Below are 22,519 nucleotides of genomic sequence, written 5' to 3' on the forward strand. Positions count from 1 at the left end.
TACAATATCCCAAACATCATTTTGTAATATGGATTGATATTCTTCGACTATGGCATCTTTCCAAGCTTAATAGGTTAGGGCTTCTTCAATAGTTGATGGTTTAGATTTAGTAATCTCAGTTACTAGTGCAGTATAACAAGATTTGTTTATGGTTTTCTTGCTTTCCCTAGAAATTTCATCTGGCTCAACATTGTTTTCTTCAATCATTTTTCTTTCCCATAATGGCCTTTTCTTGATATTAGAGATGTCTCTGTTTTCTGAATCTGGTAAAGGGACATTTTCCTCTAATATATTCTCCCTCTAATTTTCAGTTTGTTGATTTTTATCCAAGTCTGTGATGGGCTCATCTTCTGTACTTGTTGATAGTTTAAGGCATTGTTTTCCTCAAATATGACATCTCTGTTGACTTCATCTGATCTCTGTCCAGGTACATATACTCTATACCCTTTAGAGTTTTCACTATACCCAACAAATATTCCTTTCTTCCCAGATGGTTCTAACTTGGTTCTCTTTTCTTTAGGTATGTGAATGTAAACATAGCAACCAAATATTCTAAGATGACTTAGTCAGGTTTAATTCCTGTAAAAAACTTCTCCAAGAGTTATGTTTTCTAGAATAGAGTGTGGGCATCTGTTTTGGGTATATACAACAGTATTAGTGGCCTCCGCCCAAAATGAAAAGTGCAAATTCTGATCATGAAGCATATCTTTTGCTGCCTCAACAATGGTTCTATTTTTCCTTTATGCTACCCCATTCTATTGTGGATTATATAGTGTACTACCTCTTAATCCCAACAAAGGTGCAAAAATCTTTGAAATTTTCAAAGGTATATTCTCCTCCATTGTCTAACCTAAGAGTCTTTATTCTTTTTGACGTTTGATTTTCCACAATCTCTTTGAACTCTTTAAATTTTGATAAAACCTCATTTTATTCTTTGACCTTTAGGAAATAGATCTAGGTTTTCTCAGAGAAATCATCAATAAATACCATATAGTAAGAGAATCCTCCTGGAGACAGTGTTGGCATAGGTCCACATAAATCAGAGTGAATTAGTTCCAGAACTAATTTAGACTTGTGTTCACTAGGAGAAAAAGGTTTTTTTATATCCTTTCCTAAAGCACATCCTTTACAAGTGCCTATATGATTTAAATTTAAGCGTGTTCCAATGGTGATTTTTTCTACATTTGGAATAACTGAATCCAATATGTTTGAGCCTTCTATGCCATGTTTCATTAGGATTTGTCACTTTGAAGCTTAGGGCTTGCTTTTGAATGTTACATAATTTATATAGAGTTCCATCTCTAGTCCCTATGGTGATTGCATTCTTGAGATTAGTATTTTTAGGCTAGTAAAATACTTTGTCTTCATTGAAGGTGACTTGAAAGCCTTCATCAACAAGTCCAGAGATTGATACTAGATTCTTTTTTATGCTTGGCACAAAAAGAACATCTTTCAATTTTAGTGTAACCCTAGTTCTTAGTTATATAGAACAAGTCCCAATTCCTTTTATTGGACAGGTGGAGTTATCTCCAATAGTGACTCCTTCTATGAGATAATTTCCAAAAGTTTCAAACTTATCTTTAAAACATGTTATGGGACAAGAAGCACCAGTGTCTATTATCCACACATTTTTCGTTTGATTTTGTCTCATTTGATAGGGCTGAGTAGAATAATAGATTTTCATCATTTTTTGTTTCAGCCAAAGAAGGCAAGATTTTTTCCCTTTCAGGGCAAATTCTGAATGTGTCCAAATTTCTCACACTTATAACATTGAACTTTGGAAAAATCATTTCTTTTGAAATTATTTTTACTTTTCCTTTTATCATTTTTCTTCCCTTTGAATTTCCTCTTCTTCCCTCTGTTATTAGAGACTGAGAAGAGGGCTTGATTTTCTCCCTCTTGATTTGAAATGATTCCTCTAGAAATCAGTCTTGATTCTTCTGATGTGCAATCATTTTTTAGTTAGTCAAAAGTTGGTATTGAGGGTTTGTTGACAACTTGGATAAATGCTCCCCAAGATATAGGTAATCCTCTAAGTGCTATTATAGATAGTTCTTGATCTTCTACTTTATTGTCAATAGAGGATAAATGATTCTTTATTTCTAAAATTCTTCCGAAGTAAGATGAAACTGACTCTCCTTTATTCATTTTTGTATTCATCAGTTGATTTTTTAATGTAATCAATCTACTTGAGTTGTTGATCTCTAATGTATACTTAATTGTTTTAAATACCTCAAATGCCTTTTTGAGATTTGAGATGGATGGAAGAATATGATCTTTTACTGAATCAACAATGATTTTCCAAGCTTTATTATTTCGCCTTTTCCGAGTGGCCTTTTCTGCCTTATCTCCAGGCATTGAGATATCTGATTCAATGAATGATTCTAGTTCTAATTCTTTGAGAATTGTTATAATTTGAATTTTCCATGAGAAGAAATTTGCTGCTCCTTCAAGCCTATCTTCTACTCTAACATAATTTGTCATGATGTCACTTTTATTTTAATAATTTAGTTTGGAAGTCTCTCTACCAATTAGGCTCTGATACCATGTAAAGTTTGGATCTTAGTTGGTGGAGACACTAACATGTATTTCTTCTATGTATTATTTTTTATGTCAGCAGATCTTCCTTGTACAGGGATACAGATCTGACTTATTTATTTAATGTATTGTAGTTATTCTATATTCAGACTGAGATGTATATGCCACGGTTATTGATATATCTCTGCAATCCTAAATGAAATATATTTTATATGTGTATGAGACATGACTTCGTAGGGGCATGACCCTATGTAGTCATGCCTCTACACATTTAATATTATACACAACACGCCAGTTCATAACCACTCAGTGATTAACAACAGTGTTAAAGATCGGCATGTTCATAATGTCCGATCATGAAGAGTTACCAATTATATTAGATGCCCAATTAAGAGGAAAGGTGCAATTTACATAAGGTATTATAAATGAAACAAAATCATCTCATATGAAAGATGTACGATATTATATGATGTTCAGAAACAGACATAGTTAATTCAGTAATACAAGATTATGATTTATATGTATGTATGTATGTATGTATGTATAAAGTATTACAGTCAGTTCTACACAGAAAGAACAATGCATTTATATTTGCTTTTATGTCCTATGAGGCTAATATCCTCAACATTTGTCTCGCAGCAATCACAGAACTCAATACTTACGAATTGCCTATATGCTTCTCAAGCAATCTAAACAGATACACGACTCCTTTATAGCATTTATCCAACCTGCTCTAATACCATGTTAATGTGTTTTGCCCAGAAATAACGATACATGGCAACAAAGAAGAACAAAATGTATACAAAAGACACAAGACATTTATCTTGGGAAAACCCTTCAGCTTCAAGGGAAAAAACCCAACCACATGCAAAAGAAAATCTCTTTTATTTATATAAAAATGTTCAAGAACAATGATTTCAACTTGATACAATTGTTGTATACACACAAAGTAATCATACATATCTATAAAATTGATTTCACATCACAATCGAAGGTCTCGTCAATTTCCAAAAACTCGTCTTTTCATATTTCCAAATGCATAACTCTTCGCATGACACATGTCTCTTCATATAATATTATCATAAATATCTTTTGCAGCTGTAGACAAAATACAAAAACATTATCTCAATTTCAACATATAGCAAAAATCAAAGATAAAGATCTGTATCACAGCTACAATCTTCAACATTTTCAACTCGATAGAATTGTTGTATGCACACAAAGTTTTCATACATATATAGAATTGAGAGACTCTTCACATCACAACCAAAGGTCTCTTCAATTTCCAAAAATAAGTCTTTTCATATTTCCAAATGCACAACTCTGTGCATGACACGTCTCTTCGTATAATATCATCTCAAGTACTATCATAAATATCTTCTCCAGTTGTAAACAAAATACATAGCTATTATCCTATGTAACATGGGGACACATTCCCCCTACCCCCACCTCTCCCAGAAAAAACACATCTCAAAGATGGGAACACACAAGAGACGAGGGAACGTTGTTCCAACATCTCCAGCGGCGCCACCAAATGGTTGTTGTCCCAAAGAAGGCGAGGAGACATTCAGGTGTCTCTTGAGACGAAAGGGAGACAAGGACATGTCCCTCAGCCGCTCTAGGGGACGGCTGAACATCCCATGTCTCTACAAGAAAAAAAATTCACATTCATTGTATTGATCGTTTTTTAACCCTAAGCCATGTGGAGCCCATTGCTTGTGTTATATTGCTTGCATTCACTATGTGGCTTCATTTGCATTCATTTTGGGTTTCTTATTGTTTGCAACAACAACACGAAGAGTGAAGAGTTGAGAAATAGGTGTTTTTGTGAAAAGAGTGGTTGCAAGGCTAATAGGAGTGACAAGAAGCAAGAAGAAGAGGAAGATTTTACACCTTGTTGAAGCGATCTTTCAAGCAAAAGGTGTCTTTCTCACTGATTTTTCATTATTTTTAGTTTAATATTTCTTGATATTTCTTTTTGTTGTGTTATGAATTTCAAATCTACATTAGAGTAGATTCTTCTTGTTTCAATTATAAAATCTTGTTGCTTAAATTTTGACTTAAATTTTTGTTATTTTAAAGAAGGGCATAGACTGAGACCATGTAATTGTTTTTTTCATTTGGTAAAATGCAGTGTTAAAATGAGCTTCTGCAGTCATGAAACAAGTAGCAATAATGATGAGATGACATTGGAAACTCATTCTCATAGTAGCCAAGAATATGAACCTGGGAATGATGACGAGATATGAGGGGGATGAGCAAACTAAATCTCAATCCACAGATAATTGGCCACTTGGTCCACCATCTACTAATTACCCCTCCACACTTTTGATAATGTGGGCTAGGGGTAAATATGATCCAAAATCACCTCTTAGACGGTTTGCAACGAGGAAAGATGCTCCAACACAAGTAGGTGGTGGCACAAGTGGAAATGCAAAATATGTTTTACAGAATGGTTTGGTAGCATCACTAGAGTAAATGCACACTTCCTCTTTTCAACAGGAAAAGGTGTGGGGGCATGTGAGTTTTTGAAGCCCAATAAAAATTTGCATTATAGAATTGAATTCAGCAAGCTTTGGGGCATTCCAGATAACTTGGTGATTGAAATGAATAGGCAACAGATGCAGTGTATTCAGCAGTCACATGAGCAGCAATTACAGGGGCAGCCACGTGTTTTTTCTCCTAGATCACAGCCGAGAGTATCATCATTTACATGGGCAGCCTGAGGACCTTCTTTCACTTTTAGTGTCATGGCTGAAGAAAAACTGAGCAAGGGGAAATGGAAGGTGACAACTGAAAGTAACCCCATAGCAGATTATTTAATGCACGCATGAAAAGGGAGATAGAGGAATTCCATTGTTAGATTATTTTTCTCCAATAGTGTAGCAGTTCATATAGCTCTGTCTCCTTACTATAAAGAGATGATGCAACGGGATGCAAAGGGGGGAGGACTGCCATTTGTGCCACCAAGTGAGCACAAATTGAGGAACACAATCTTGGATAATGAGTATGCCAAGATCAATCAAATGATGGAGACCACAAGGGCAATTTGAAAGGACTCAGGATGCAGCAATATGATGGATGGGTGAGTGAACATTGAGAACCATCTACTCATCAATATCATAATTACATGCTCAAATGGCCCATTCTTTCTCAGGGAAGTTGATTGTACAGGGTGTCAAAAGGATGTTGCTTTTTAGTTTGACATCCTTCGAACAACTATAGAGGAGATTGGGCCATTAAATTTGGTCCATTTGGTGACTGATGCAACACCTGTGTTTAGAGCAGCAGGGAGGTTTATTGAGGCAACATATAGACATATTTGGTGGACTCTATGTTGTGCACATGCCATGAACAATGCAATCAAGGGTATGGGGAAGACTGACTAGATTAAGGGAGTGGTCAACAATGCTAGAGATGTGTGTCGGTGTACTTTAGGTCATCCCACTTTTGAGCTCCTAAGTGAATGGTAATCCAATGCAAAATATATCAAGTCAACTCTAGACTTCCATTAGGATGGTTTTTCTTCTCATCTACCCCTATGAGCCTACCCATGCGGGAAATGGAGCAAGTCAAGCACTATTAGTCAGCTAGGTGATTCTAGGATGGGTGGGCAAGTGTCAAACTTTTCCTAAGATGAGAACAAAGCTAAATGAGCTCTCTCAATACATCTATCCATGCTTAGAACCTGCTTGAAGTGAAGAACCAATTCTGTGTAAATCAGAGGAAAAGATTCCGTGAAGATCCAGAGCCAGATCGATGAAGAAGCAACTAGTCGAACAAAGAGATCATGGAAAGCAAAGACAGAAGTTGACAATGCATTTCGGGTCGTTTATGTGATTAGAGAAAAAGTCTAGATCAAATCGTGATCAGCCACGTTGGGAGGAAGAAAAGCCAAATATCATATAAGTAACGATTTGTGTGACTAAGCATTGAAGAGTCAAATCTCCAATCATAAAGATCCACATGACAGCGGACCCACAGCGAGCCAAGTGAAGTGGTTAATAAGCGATTGAATCCAACAGCCCTCACTTTACCACTTTGGCCAGATACAAACTCTTTAATCTTCACGGCGTAGTAGGAGTCGTAGATCTCCTTGCACCTAGTAAGTTGCGGGCCCAGATCATCAATTCATCCTAATCGTCCAACAAAGTTATAAGATTGAATGGCCCTAGTTGTGTTTCGGGCCTAAATGTTGAAGGACAAAAAGTTTTGGAGAAGTTAATGTTAATGCTTGCCGCGCAGTCAAAGAGGAAGTCACGAAGTTACGCTTGACGGTTAAGCATAGACAAGGCATCAAGCCGACCACCATTCGATCAACTTAGATCAACAACTCTCACTATGTCGTTATGAAAAGTTGCAAGTCCTTTAGCCAAAGCAACATAGCGACATTGTGACATCTGTCCCACTCAGATTTGGAGGGTTTTAAATGATGGTTTACACACGAGGATTTTCTAAGGCCAGGATTTAACCTTGAACAAATTGTGGCCGCCCATCAACTCATCAGAAGATTAGAAGATCAACGACTCCAAATGAATTTCAAGCCGATTTCGGCAACATTCGACTTGTATTCACATATTCCCCAAAAAGAGGACATGTGGTGTACTTGATGTAACATCCATTACGGCATCGGCATCCTTAAGAAGTGTTACACACCATTTGATCAACAAGGATTGAATGGCCCTAGTTGTGTTTCAGGCCTAAATGTTGAAGGACAAAAAGTTTTGGATAAAGTCTCTCGAATAATGACACACTCGTCCACACTCAAATCCATTTCAGGCCAAAAATTAAAAGGATCAAAATTGACTTGTAAACGGCAACCGTAGATTCAGATTATAAAGGCATAGAGCTCGCATGATCATGGTCATAGATTTTGAGGAAATCAACAGTGGTTGCGAAACAATTGAAAAGATAAATACGTGGACCCAGAGCAAATAGAGTAATGCCACGTGGGGGTGCGGACCCAGCTTATTAACATGTAGTTTCCAATCAAAGCGCGAAGATTCAATCGCAATCGTTGACCTAGATTAATCGTGGCTGTCCATTTTCTCAGCGAAGGAAGGATAAAGTTAAAGGCCCAGTCAAAGCACAAGGACCAATCTTGATCGTCGATTTGGTAACTGAAGATGGTACATTAACAACAAAGATTTAAACTCAGAGAAACGGCCAGAAATATGAAATGGAAAAGGTGGCACGAAGGGTTTTGTTGAACTAGTAAGAGAAAATGAAGCGTTTCGAGCACATTCCAGAACAACAGTGTACTGCAAAAGCCATGAAGGATGCCAAAGGTTAATAAGGAATATCAGGCTATCAAATCCAAAGTTGGGAATGTTACCAAAACCATGTAATGATGTCAAACTGTTAGGGTTTTCAAGGTTTCTAACCTTTTTAACTTTCTCTAATGTATTGAATTGTAACTGATGACTGATAATTCCTTAACGATTCAAGTGCTCAGTGTGGTGATCATGAAATATAATTGGCTAATTCTAAAGGGCCTACAAAAGTAACTTTTTGAGAAGTAAATAAGATAGACAAAATTTGGATTTGGGCAAACCCCTGTAACTATGTGAGACTCTACGTCCATATTTTAATTTTGTCGTTCATGTTAGTCTAGTGTTAGTCCTTGTATGGTGCTTGAAATGAAATGTGTTGTTAATGAAAATTGTGAGATTGCAAATGAACAGGGTTTTGTTTCCTTCTTTTCAATGGTTATTAGCTTTATTCCCCTCATTTGCAGTATTATCTCATTTCCTTTGCCCTATACAAGTTAGTGTATGTGCATTTTCATTGTTGTGTGAGAAATTTTGGATTTGGTTGATGTAAGCTAGTGAGTAAGAAACAAATGGTTGTTGTGAAATCTCAGTGACTTGGGCAATCCGAGTATTGCTTAGTTAGTCAAACATCCTCTCCTTGTATAGTATGCATTATTAGGTAGTCATGCATTACTGCATTTTGCATTCAGTAGATTAAATAGGTTGCGTTTAGGTGTTGAAAGAGCTTGAAAGTGGCTCATATGCATTCATAGCTCTGGAGGTTGTGAGTCATCATCTAAAATCCGCTTGGATTGCTTGAAGTGTTGGGCAATCTGGTCATACCTCTTCTGCTCTCTGGTTAAGAGCATACCCTAGATATTGTTGATCTACTAAAAAAATATTCATTGCAAATCTTTGCACACAAGGGAGTTGTACCTTTCAATTCAAGGGTCCTTGACAGAACACCTACATTGATCCAATCTGTTGCTAGCTACTTTGTCTTTCACTACATTGGGCACATTAAGAGTCAAGGTATAAACCAAAATCCAAGGAAGACAAACTATTAACCAACAATGTGCAAATGTATATCTGCAACCACCACACTTTACATGCACTCTTTAGGAGGTTTGCGAGGAAGGAGTTCCTAAAACCAGTTGAGACCAGATATGCATCCTACATCATTCTTTTGGAGAGAATGATTGAGTTATAGGAGCCGCTACAACTCATGGTTATGACGAATGAGTGGAATAGGTGGGATGGGTCCAAGACAAAGCAAGGGAGGAGGGTGAAGGAAATAGTGAAGAGTGATGCATTTTGGAGTGATGCAAAATCAATAGTCTCTATCATCACTCTAGTTTTCTAGGCCATCAAGTATGGGGATGGGGATAGGCCTAGCCTTTAAGAGGTGTATGAGTGCATTGATTCTTTGCTTGGCTAGATGAGGGCAGTTGTGTGAGAGAGGGATCCCAATTTAGCAATCTTCAATAAGCACATTTGGCCCATCATTCAGCGCAGATGGGACAGCCCAAACACTCGCCTACATATCGTTGCTTATGCACTAAATCCAAAGTGGTACATGCCTAGGCCTGGTAAAGTCACATTGATTCAGGATGAAGAGATGATTCATATGATGTTACTTATTTTAATCATCTTGATGTCTTATATTGTTATGCATCTTGATACTTGAACCTTTTCATAACAAGCATCTTCTATTTGCCAATATTCTGAATTTTTTATTTTCTAGGTGAAGGAAGGGTTCTTCAAGTGCATTGATAGGATGTATGACTCTGAGACTATTGGGAAGGTTTGCCTTGAATGGACCAAATTTGCTACTCTTACGGATTATAGGGTTGCGGCAAAGGTGAACCTAAAACTATGACACAGGAGGAAACGATTTGTGCAGGGCTTGCCATGGATCGAAATCAATAACAACCACACTAGCTATTAGCTTGTTGTCTCAAGTATCTAGTTCCTCAACTTCAAAACCTATTTAGTAATTATATGTATTCAAAAAATGTTTCAAGTTTTTATTTTTTAACTTTAAGGGAACTTAAAAGTTTTACTTTTCAACTATTCTCACACTAATCATTTGGTTGTTATGTCAGGTATCTAGTTTTTCAACTTCTAAGAGGAATTGGTGTACATATAGCTTTATCCACTCTTGTCTTAGAGAGAAGAAAAACTAGTGGTTGTACATAGTGTCTTGCGTATGAATGATCGTAGGACATGTGTGTACAAGGAGAGCCTCGCAACACGATGGGATGTAGAGCCAGAGAAGCCATCACAGATTGATGACGATGAGGATACTACAGATCCAAGGTTGATTAGTATTCCTTTCATGGCTCTTAAACTTGGAGAGTCTGATAGTTCTGATGATGATGAGCTTGTTGACTTCCCGAGGGATGATTAGCCTTCTTCACGACATTTTAGGCCTTGACCCTTGTCATTTTGACTATGTAGTTCGTACTTGTAGTCCACATGGACTCTACCAAGACTAGGCCGAGTCTGAGTCCAAAGGCCATTTGCCTCGGGAAGGCCACCTCTGCCTCAGACTCGCAAAGTCCCGGAACACTGGTATATACACCCACCCTCTTGTCCCCTACTGTCATCCCAAAAAGCGAGGCCCCAATGTCCCCCCTACTCGAAAACTTGTCTCGACGTCTGCCTGCCCCCCAGGATAGTGTTATTACAATAATAGATAAGTCCTCTATTATTAGTTAATGGTTATCTTGTAAATATCTTAAGCTTTAGTTTGCTTTTGTTTTTTGTTTTCTCTAGAATAGAATGTTTCTATTCTTTACGATCGTTTCCTAAGGAAACATCGTCTCATTCTTTTGTATAAATTGATCTCTCAATCTCTATTAATAACAAGCAAGTATTTACCAAATACCTCGTAATATGGTATCAAAGCCAATACTTGAATTTCTTTGAAAATTTTATAATTTCATTTGAAATTATTTGCTAAAAATTTTCAAACTAATTTCTGAGGTTTTCCTCAAACAGCGCGTCTAGGGTTTTTGTTTTTGTTGAGAAATTCATCTGTGAAAAATCGCAGTTTCGGCTAGGTTTTTTCTTCTAAGAATCGCGGGCAGATTCTTGGAGTTTTTTTTAACAGACCCTACAGTGGCTCAATCTGTAAATTGCAAATCTAAAGCTCATTTTTTCAAATCCTAATAGGACGTGAGTTTTTTTTGCAAACCCGTGCGATTTTCTTAAAAACGCGTGGAAATCGTGGACGATTTCTCTGCAACACGTTATTTTTTGGGGGCCGAACTCTACAAATCATGGCCTGCGTCTACACTTTTTCTTCAGAACAAAAAAATGTGTCATCTTTTCCTAATCTTGTGACTTTCGGGCATCAATCTTCAATCTCTTTGTCATCCATGCAAAAAAAGCCTCAATTCTAAAGAAAAACAGGCATTTTTTGACCTACAAAACACCACTTTTTGTTGTTTTTGACCTCCATGGCCGCAGACTAATATTTTGTTCAAAACCCTAATTTTTGAGGTCGGAAAAAATTTTAATTGCAAATTCTTGGGTTTTTTGAGAGCTCAGCTGGGTTGTCATCTGTTTTTCCTGCGTGCCTCGATTTTCGTGCCTCAATTTGTGAGCCAATGGATCTAGAAAATGACAGCACATACCTTTTGTGTTTCTCGAGCTCTCTTCTAGGTCACTCTCTGATTCTTCTAGGTCTTCTATATTTTTGCCTCAAAGACCGTGCCTTCACAAATTTTCATGTTTTTTCATTGAAAATGTGTCATGGCATCTCTGACGAATATTCTGCTCAAGCATAACTCCAAATTCAATGGTCGCAATTATGGAACCTGGAAGCAGCGCATCATCGCAATCTTTGAATATCGGAACACCGATCAACTTGTTCTAGGTGTTACGAAGCGTCCAACTTCTCCAGGTCCTAATCAAGATACATGGGATTCAAATAATCGAGAAGCAATGATGCTTCTCAAATTATCTATAGCTGATGATCAGCTTTCTCAGATTCCATCCGGCAAGACAGTTGCTGAAATCTGGACACACCTCAAACGTCTTCATGAGACTCCCGACAAGAGCAGAGCCTTCTTTCTGAAAAACACTCTGTGGGGAGGAATCTCATAGTCCTTGATGTGTACTACGTTCCAGGGATGGAACTAAATCTACTCTCAGTCAGTCAATTGCTATGACATTCTCCACACTTGGCAGTCACCTTCAATTCACATCAGTGCACCATCACTGATCGGTCTACTATTGCAATAGGTCTTGAGGATCATGGTCTTTTCAGACTTACTAATTCTGGTGATTCTTAGAACTTAGCTATGGCTGCTCGGCGATCTTCTGTCAGCACACTTTGGCATCAGCGATATGGGCACTTAAATGTGCATTATCTCTCCCAACTTGCTTGGGATGAGCTTGTTCTTGGTTTGCCAAAGATTCAGACCCAACACCTTGGAGTTTGTGACACATGTCAGGCTGGGAAGCAACATTGCACACCTTTCACCAGTGGCGATTCTTGGCAAGCTTCTCAAGTACTTCAGCTTGTTCATGCCAATATCTGCGGCCCTATGGCCACTCCTTCTGTTCTTCTGTCCAAGTATTTTCTATTGTTTGTAGATGATTTCAGTAGAAAAATTGTGGGTGTATTTCCTTAAAAAAAATCAGATGCATTTACTGTATTTCAGAAGTTTAAACCCTTAGTTGAAAAAGAGTCTAGGAAATCTATTATTACTCTTAGATCAGACAATGGAGGGGGCGGGCGGGGGAATTTTGTTCTAATGCTTTCTCTAGCTTCTTGGATGCACATGGCATCCAACGCCAGTTCACCACACCACACACGCCACAACAAAACAGTGTATTTGAACGTCAAAACCGGACAATCACCGAGATGGCTCGCTCCATGCTCGAACACAAACATGTTTCGAAGCAATTTTGGGCAGAAGCAGTTAACACTACAGTTTATCTATTGAATCGGTCACCCACAATGGCAGTCAAAGGTAAAACTCTGGAAGAGGCCTGGTCAGGTCACAAGCCCAGAATCAGTCACCTGAAGGTTTTTGGCTCTCTTGCTTTTGTTTGGATCCCTAATGCTTCACGCACCAAGTTGGATGCCAAGAGTTAGAAACTAATGCTTGCTAGATATAGCAGTCTTCACAAAGCCTCCCGCCTGATTGATGTTGAGACATCTCGTCTCATATATAGCCATGATGTAGTCTTTGATGAGTAGCGAAGACCATTCATGCTTGTTTCTCCTGTTCCTGATCCAGCAGACCAGCCTATGCAGGCTCATGATTTGGGAGTTCGGCTTCCATTAGGTCCACTTGATGGGAGGGCTCCAGTAGCTCTGCAACTCCAGTTATTCAAGTGATACCTGTACAGACTCCTCCGGCTTCTCCTGCAGGATCACCTCGCTTTGTAGATGCTTTACCTTAGTTTGATCCAACTTCTTCTGATGAGGATCCTACTAATCAAGCATCTCCTAGTACTACTGTTGGTCATTCTCCTATCCGACGTAAGTGGTGGGCTAAGACACTTGCTGATCTTCGTGATGATGAGCTCATTGATGGGAGAACTGCTTGAAAAAAGAGCCAAACTATAGATTCTATTAGCTTTGCTCTTATGGCCAACATTCACAATGTGTTTGAACCTCAAACATATTCCGAGGCTAAAGGAATTCCAGAGTGGGAACAAGCCATGACATCTAAACACCAGAGCCTGCTGAAGAACAACACTTGGGTCCTTTCTGATCTTCCCCCAGGGAAGAAACCCATTGGCTACAAATGGGTCTACAAAATCAAATACAAATCAAATGGTACTTTGGATAAGTACAAGGCTCATTTAGTGGCGAAGGGCTTTTCTCAACATTAGGGCATTGATTATGAGGAGACCTTTGCTCCTACTGCAAAGATGAGCACCATCAGATTAGTCCTAGCCATGGCAGCACAGTTTGGCTGGAAGGTCCATCAGATGGACGTCAAGAGTGCTTTCCTAAATGGTATCTCCATGAAGAGGTCTACATGACGTAGCCTCCCGGTTTCAAGGTTGCTGGTAAAGACCATCAGGTTCTTATATTGGTAAAAGCTCTCTATGGCTTGAAGCAGGCCCCTCAGGCATGGTACATCAAGATTGATAAGTACCTCAGTGATCAAGGCTTCAAGAGGAGTTCTTCAGACTCAAATTTGTACATCAAGACTACTGACAGTGACATCATCCTTTTGGTTATCTATGTGGATGATCTAATTATCATTGGCAGTTCGGCATCTTTGATTCAGGGAATCAAACAAAACTTATCCTAGTCTTTTGATATGACTGACCTTGGGCTCATGCATTATTGCCTAGGTGTTGAAGTTTGGCAACAGTCTTCTGGTATATTCATCTCTCAGTCCAAATATGCCAGTTAGACAAATTCTGACTGCAGGATTGCAAACCTACATCTACACCTATGGAGAAAGGTCTCAAGTTATCAGCAAAGTCTGATTCTCCTTCCGTTGATGATACTACCTACAGGCAACTAGTAGGCAGCCTCATCTACCTCTCTGCTACTAGGCCTAATATCAGCTTCGCAGTCAACTATATTTCACACTTTATGACAGCTCTTAAGGCTGATCATTGGATGGCAACAAAGCGTGTGCTTCGTTATGTAAAAGGCACTTCAGATTATGGACTTTTGTACTCTCGGAGTTCTAATCCTAAACTAAGTGGGTTCACAGATTCAGATTGGGCAAGCTCTATTGATGATAAAAAGTCAACATCTAGATATGTGTTCAGTTTGGGATCCGGTGCAGTCACATGGACCAGCAAGAAGTAGTAGACAGTTTCTCTCTCTTCTTCAGAAGCTGAATATAGAGGGACTGTTATGGCAAGATGTGAAGCTGTTTGGCTTCGTCGAATGCTTGGGGATATGCAGATGTCACCAGCAGGACTGACTAATCTGTTTGTTGATAACGAAGGCATTATTAAGTTAGCACGGAATCTAGTTTTCCATGAACGAACCAAGCATATGGATGTTCATTGTCATTACATACGACAGTGGGTTGAAGATGGGACTATAGATCTGCAGTATGTTCCTACCACAGATCAGACTACAAACATTCTCACCAAGCCTCTTGGTCCTGATAAGTTTGTCAAATTCAGAGGACAGCTTGGTGTGTTCGATAAACTAACCATTAAGGGAGGGTATTACAATAATAGATAAGTCGTCTATTATTAGTTAATGGTTATCTTGTAAATATCTTAAGCTTTAGTTTGCTGTCATTTTTTGCTTTCTCTAGAATAGAATGTTTATATTATTTACGATCGTTTCCTAAGGAAACATCGTCTCATTCTTTTGTATAAATTGACCTCTCGATCTCTATTAATAACAAGCAAGTATTTACCAATTACTTCGTAATAAGTGTAACTATGGTATTATCTAAATTCTAACATACAGCAAAATTAGAGACAAATATCTCTATCGCAGCTACAATCTTCAACAGCTCTAAGTTAAAACAAGGTGCACAAAAATGCAAAAAAGCATGCACAAATTTTTGGTACTATAACAACCTTCCCTTCAATATGGAAAAGACTCTATATGGGGAGAATTTAGTGACAACATTGACATTTGCAGGAAAAAGGGTACAATACAACCTCCCCAAGAGATTTCAGTGACAAGTTACTACAATATTTAATTAGAAATGTTCAACAAAGAATCAATGGTGAAAGTTTGGATGCACAATCTTTTAAATGGTTGGATAGATGGAAGTAACCACACCCTCAGTTTTTTTAGTGGCTTCCATTGATGAGCTAAAAACATTTAAAGATAATTGATGCCTCAAACAAAATAAAGAATGCAAAACAGTTAAACTTGATATTAGAGTTGTTTTAGAGGTGAGCATACAAAATGGTGTCTACGTGGTTACTAACAAATGCAATGGCATATATGGTAGATGGAAGATTGCTTCCCCAACTCTTTTTTGGACTCCTTGTACAACTCATTGCTTCGACATTCTTTGGAGGACATAAACAAAATTGTTTGCTTAAGATCAATGTAGAAGAAGCAAGAGATATAGCAAAATATATTTATAAGCACATGTTGGTTCTTAGCTTGACGAGAGATTACAAGAAGGGAAAACACTTGTGTGAACAGGTGCTACAAAGTTTTTGACTAATTTTCTAAAATTGCAAACTATTTCTAGAGTATTGACTCCCTTGAAGCAGATGTTGAGTCAACTCAAGTTATTCAAGGAAGTTGCATGGAGAAAGAATCACAAATATTATTTTTGATGATATTTTGTGAATATGGTTTTTCATCAATCTCAGAAAAAGAACCTGTTGAATCCTTTCAAGATGGAACAAATGAATTCTTATTATGGACAAGTCTAGGTTTATTATTTACACTTACCATTTCTAGCATCTATAACTCACTATCTCTTTTGCACTCTTTTGCTCTAATCTTTCACTCTTGAAATCTCCAAATCGCAATTGCACAAATGATCGTAAATGGCTAAATAAATAATATCACTGACAACAGCCAAAAACAAATTCACTTCTTACCAAACCATACAAATACCTTTTCAAACAAATTTTAAAAAATTTTACCTCCAAAAAAATCTTCAAGTATTATTCACATACCGAGGAGATACTCAACATCTAACCTAGAGGGGGCAAACAAATTCACACAAAACCTCCCCCAGTCATTTGTCAAAAGAGGGAACAATACCAGAAATGAAGTTGAACTTCATTCAAGAGCATCATCTATTTTCTGCATGAAATATGTCTTGATCTTTCCTTTCAAGTCTTCTGCAACCATCAGACAACCATTCTTTTAATCCATATTCTTGCAAATAATAGCAATATGTTTTGTCATATTGGAGTTGCAACAAACCAAACCGTCATTTTTCATTTTTGCAGATCCATTCTTTCTAAAAATGTTATCTCTTCTACAATCAACCATTTTATGTCCATATCTATTGCAACCATAGCAATATCCATTGAAGTTCTTAACAGCTCTATTCACATCCATTCTACTTCTGCACTAAAAAGCCTTACGTCCAAACTTATAGCAATGATAGCATCTTCCACTAAAGACATTAACATTTTTCTAACTTCTACATTCACTAGCCCCATGCCCTACTTTATTGCAAGAAAAATAAACTCCATCAAAAGATGAATACCCGGAATGAATAGGTCTCTGATTTAACAGGACTTTTTTGTCTCTACTAAATCCTTCTTGACTTTCAGTTGTTTCTGGTCTCCCAAATCCGTCTTCCGCCATTTTTTTTTTGTTTCATAGTTCTTCAATAATGTAGAATCCACTTTGTCATTTCCACCTTTTAATTGTTTAATTTCCATTTTGAGTTTCTAAACTTCAATTTGCAAAATTGCACACTCCTTATTCTTCTCATCAAGCTTTGTTGGTGACATATTTAGGTTGTCTTCCCTTATGTCTCTGCCAATTTCCTTTTGCTTTAGAAACTGGTTTTGGTGCACCTATTCATTGATGTCTTAGTTTTGTCATGTGCAGACAGAACTTAGCATCGTTACAGCCACAGAACGATGCCTTCTGTTCTTAAATTATCTAATAAACTAACTGTATTAGTTTTGTATTCCATAAGTATTTGAACCCCTAAAAAATGTATTTGAAAGCCTAAACTATATTCCGCTTCACCTTTATCAGCTTCAACGCAAATTTGAATTTCTTCAACTCGTTCAGTTTGCACACTAATTTGAGTTCTTTGCCTTTGTTTTTGCAATTGAGTAATGAATTAATAATAATTTTACGTTTCACACGAATTTGAAAACCATTTTTCCATAAGTATTTGAAACGCTATATTCGACATCACAAGTATTTGAGACCCTAAAGTCCACGTCACAAACATTTACTACAACCTGATCAATTAAAAACACAACCTGATCAGTTAAAAATACAACCTGATCAATTAAAATGCCAATTTAATTGTTTGATGTGATTGTGAATACCGATTTAATTGTCCGCCTTAGTAAACGAAAAATATAAATGAAATTACTTCTATTTGGAGACTAAATGAATTAAAGAGACGCCGATTGAGAAACAATTCACACCTGGTTATCTCCGTGTGGAAGCCGATTTTCGTCATCGGAAACAGGTTGAGGAGGATATAATTTTTGCAGCACTGCTGCTCGGAAATGGCGATCACGAGCCCGATTTATCATGATTTCGCTTTCCCTCGTATTAAATCAGTCGCACTAATGAGCTGCATGTGTGAGATAGAGCCACACTTCCATATTTTCCTTCTTGGCATATGTACTGGTGTCTGGATGAAAATGAGGATGTCTCTCTCCCGAGCTGTTCAAAATGCAAACTCCTTTGTCCAACCTTAAGTTAGCAATTGGACCTGCTGATAATTTGATATATTGCTGGTAAATTTTAGTATTTTTTTTTTATATATATGAGAAATGGTATAAAGGTTATAGGTTCACTTAAGAAATTCCATTTCGACCAATATGAAAAATTAGGAAATATCACATGGATTGTCATAAAATTATTTTTATAATATATATTTATATTAATTAGTAGTGAAACAAGGGAGTTGATCTTTAAAAATAAAAATAAAAAAATTCATAGAGTTCATGTAAAGCTTAAGAGTAACACAAATTACATATTGAAGATGTCTATCAACAATGTCAAAGTTCCTCTTCAAACCAATACCTAGATTAAAATAATGCTTCAAAGTTTTTCTAAGATCTCTACAAGGGCAAAATGTGGTAAGTACCATGACCAACCAAAGGTCAAGTACGGCAACAAGATTTAATATCACAAACTAGCCAGTAAAGCTCGTGACTTCAATCATTTGTAAGTAACTTAGATAAGTCATTATAATTGCCTTCATATTCTTCATCCTCGTCAAGAACCTTTCATTACATCAAGCACAAAGAGGTTGCAAAATTGTGCGTAGTCTATAAGTTAACCCTGGAGATACTCATCATCTTCCTTTCCATCTTGAGCATTGTGGTTTTTAGGCCTCATACCATATTATTTAGATTAATCATCTCCAAGGCATTTGTATAGTAATTAGTTTAGATTGAATTTTATAACTACAATACATATTCCCTTCTTTAGGCATTATATGTAATGCCTACTTCTAGCTTGCTTTTTAGTTACTATTTCCGAACTCTTTTAGGCCAACTTTATGATTATGTTTGATGATTAGTGGTATTTGTTTTCCAAATTGTTGGATATTGTTTCTTACTCGGTTATATGATGAGATTACTTTGGTACTAGTTATTTCATGTATGCATGAGTATTCTTCGATGATTATTGTATATAGTAATTCTAGTGATTTCATGATGATAGTTAGATGAATTATTTATGTGTTTTCTATGGTTACTTACCCCATACTTGCATGTGTATGGTGTACATGTATGTTTTATTTTATGTATGATGTTTCTAATATGGTTGAGGGAGGGAGTCCTAGTCACCTACCAGTCAGGATCTACACGATGCACCAATTCCTGTCATTGTCTATTTATTTTAGAATATATGTATATGTACATGCGTGGATTTTATGCAAATTGTAAGTGTCGGGTATCGACTTCCTTGAATTGTCAGGATGAGCATACCCTATCGCAATATCTCAATGGTAAAAGAGGGGAGATAATTGTCTAAATCCTAAACTTAAGCCAATTGTCCTAGAAAGTAGGACAAGTACCTAAGTTGTTCTGAATTCATCAAGTGATGTAAATTTATGATTATAACCCTTGAATTTGATCTAGCTTTTTTGTACTTTATTATCGGTTTTCATATTCAATCTTGTGGGTCTGTGATGATTTTATGTTATAATTAAATCAAATTAAAAGAATAATTAATTATTTAATTTAATAGAAATTTTATAAGGAAATTTTGATATTTAATTAATTGAGAAATTAAATAAATAAAAGATTTAAATTTAAAGATTTAGTTTAAGTCTAATTTTGGGCGTAATAATATTTATTTAATTTAATAATAATATATTTAGGAGTTCATTTTTAAATAAATGCTAAATATTGTGATATTGCTATCAGGATTTAACTGTGTGATTTTGAGTCAAACTTATTGACCCATGTTTCATGAGTAGTGATTCAACATGAATCCATCTCTCGTGAGAATAAATGTAACACTTAGCACTCATTGGATCTAGGTGACACTCACAAAGGTGAAGCACTGAGACTTCCTAGGAGGTCACACATCCCAGTACTACTCCAACTTGAGCGCGCTTAACTACAGAGTTTCCTCCATGGAAACTCTGTAGTTAAATATTATTATTACTTAGTAAATATTTTTTATCAAAAATGTCTCAAGAATTAATTAAAGAGAGAAAGAAAATTATTTAATAAGATGTTTTAATTAAATAGCAAAAAGGTTGTGCATGAATATTAAAATATAACTAAATAATAAAGGTAAAGGGTTTTTTGCGTGATTGCATAATCAATGCCCCAAATTTGGGGGAAAACTCTTTATTGGCATTTTAGAGTTCATTTTTTGATGACTGGGTTTTGAAGGAGCAATTTTTCGAGAAGGGTTTCAGAAGGAAAGGGAAATACTTGTGTGCTCCACGCATTGTCGCATTAGTATCAAATTCAATAGAATCTTGTGGGTTATTTGTGCAGTAGTTTTCCATTCTCCAATTTCATGTCTTCTTCGTGTTTGGATAAATCTGTCTTCGAAATTTTTAGATTTGGTTGAAACCCTTGTGTTGAAATTTACTTTTTTTTTGTTCTTGATCACGTTTGTGAACAAATTAATTAAATTGAAACCCTTCTTGTATATTTTAATTGATCTTCGTTCTGAGATTATCTGTATATGAGTATTGAGAATTTAGAAACCCTCATTATGTCAATTGTATAGAATGCTTTTAATTAGATAAGGTTTGGGAAAAGAATCAATTATTAAAGATGTAAAATTTAATTATTCATTTTTTGCCTATGAGATCTAATTCATAATTTTATAGAAAAAAATTAAATATGATAATAAAAATTACCACAGCAAATATTTTACTGTGATAACTTTTATCACATATAATATTTTATCGTGAAATTGAAATCTTAAGAGGGGGCCATGTGTGATTTTGGTTTGTTTTTAAAAAAATGGAATCGTGAGTGGGAGGCAGGCCACCACACCCCACCTCCCCTTCTCTTATTTTTCCCCTCCCTATTTCTTCTTTACCTCCACGTCGGTGGTGGTATTATTGTTGCTGCAACAGCAGGTATTGTTGCTGACGTAATAGTTACTATGTTGCATTTGCAACAAACTACTGTGGTAGTAAGGTGGAGGCTGACAAGCCTTTAAACATGTTTAATAATTTTGTTTCAAAGTTTTTTGGTTTATAAATTTTTTTATAAATGTATTAAATTTTGTAATTTAATTTAATTTAATTTAATTATGTTTTAATAAATATTAAAATTAAATTTTTAGATTGTTAATTTAATAAATATTATTATTAATTAATTAATTTGTTATTGGATTTTAATTGGTAATTTTAAATAAATTTGTTTTATTATTAAATAATGATTGTAGTTATTAGTAAACTTTTATTATTTTATTAATAACTTGTTAATTATTATTTTATAATTTAATAATTATTATTTAATTATTTAATTAGTTTTATAATCCTATAAGAGATGTTGATTTTGTGAGTTAGTGGTAGTTGTGCATTCAAATTTAAAAGTGAAAAGGGGTTAAGTTGTGAGGGGAAAATTGTAAATTTTATCAAGTCGAAAACTTACTATGAAATGCAAAGTTGAACCTTATTGTTAACTAAAATTATGTGTTTTCAAAACCAAACAAAACTATGAAATGACATTGTCAGTTGTATGTTTTCTTGTGTGTTGGGCTTGGGGTTGACTTAGGGGTTGACGAGTATCAAGATGTTTACCAGAGGCTTGGGGGTTTCTTTTGTGATTTCATGATGATTTTTTCTATACGATCTTTTTATAACCAACCTTGGTGATGTGTCGCATGTTTCTATGATGAGTTGATCTATTGATTGTCATTTTTTTCTAGTGTTCTTGTGTGGAACTAAGGTGAATGGTGTGACTTTTCTGATATAACCTTTGAGTCTTTGATCAGTTATCTTTGGATTACTTCCCAATTTCTTTTGTAGGGCTGAGGTGATTATGAGTTATGGTTTTTAGGTGATGTCATGGTTTTATATACGTGTACTTGATTTTGGATCAGTCATGTTTCTATGATTTTCAATCAATGATATTTCAGTATTTTCCAGTTGCTTTTTTAAGAATTGATGTGTGATTTATGATCGTATGAGACCTTTTTCTTTTATTAAACTTAGGGTAGATTATCTGTATGTGATGTCAGGAAGTGGCTTGCAATGGAGGTCGAGGCCCTAAAGAGGTTGCATGGGTAACCCATTGTAGGTTATTTTAATAAGTGATAACATTTAACTAAATGAGAGTAAAATGAATTAATAAGTCATTGTTTTTCCTTGCCCATACCTCTAGTGCTAGTATGAGCTAGGATGGGAGTAGAGAGGGTGCTTGGTTGCAACCTTGCTTCATTAGTATTCCTTATCAGTACAAAAGGATACTAGTTCTACATAGAGTCACTAGGGGGCCAAAGTCAAGTCAAGTTGCCCGAGTAACCTTAGAGTTGGCTCATGTGATGACACTTTCCCACTTATATAGTAGATTTCCTACATGTCATTGTTGCCTCTGGGTTTAGATGTCACTTGTGTCTTGGTACCTTGAGTTAGATTGCTTTTAGGTTTTCCTTGACCTAGATGTTGATTTTG

The 22,519-nt window shown here is 36.2% G+C and overlaps 1 protein-coding gene across 4 annotated transcripts in view; it reads right to left on the minus strand.

Moving 5' to 3' along the window:
- LOC149537837 (uncharacterized) overlaps nucleotides 1–18,118 on the minus strand; it is a 61,247-nt gene extending 43,129 nt beyond the window's left edge. For 2 of the 4 annotated variants that reach the window (XM_089799225.1, XM_089799224.1), the window contains exon 1: nucleotides 17,838–18,118. In XM_089799225.1, the coding sequence (XP_089655351.1) occupies nucleotides 17,838–17,948 (111 nt within the window). In that variant the 5' untranslated portion in view covers nucleotides 17,949–18,118. The remainder of the gene's footprint in view (nucleotides 1–17,837) is intronic. The other 2 variants (XM_089799227.1, XM_089799226.1) reach the window with 1 other exon arrangement.
- Nucleotides 18,119–22,519: the final 4,401 nt, after the last annotated feature.

The sequence above is a fragment of the Cupressus sempervirens genome, chromosome 9 (genome assembly GCF_028749045.1).
Source record: "Cupressus sempervirens isolate cs-2001-9-10 chromosome 9, ASM2874904v1, whole genome shotgun sequence".
Lineage (NCBI taxonomy): Eukaryota > Viridiplantae > Streptophyta > Pinopsida > Cupressales > Cupressaceae > Cupressus > Cupressus sempervirens.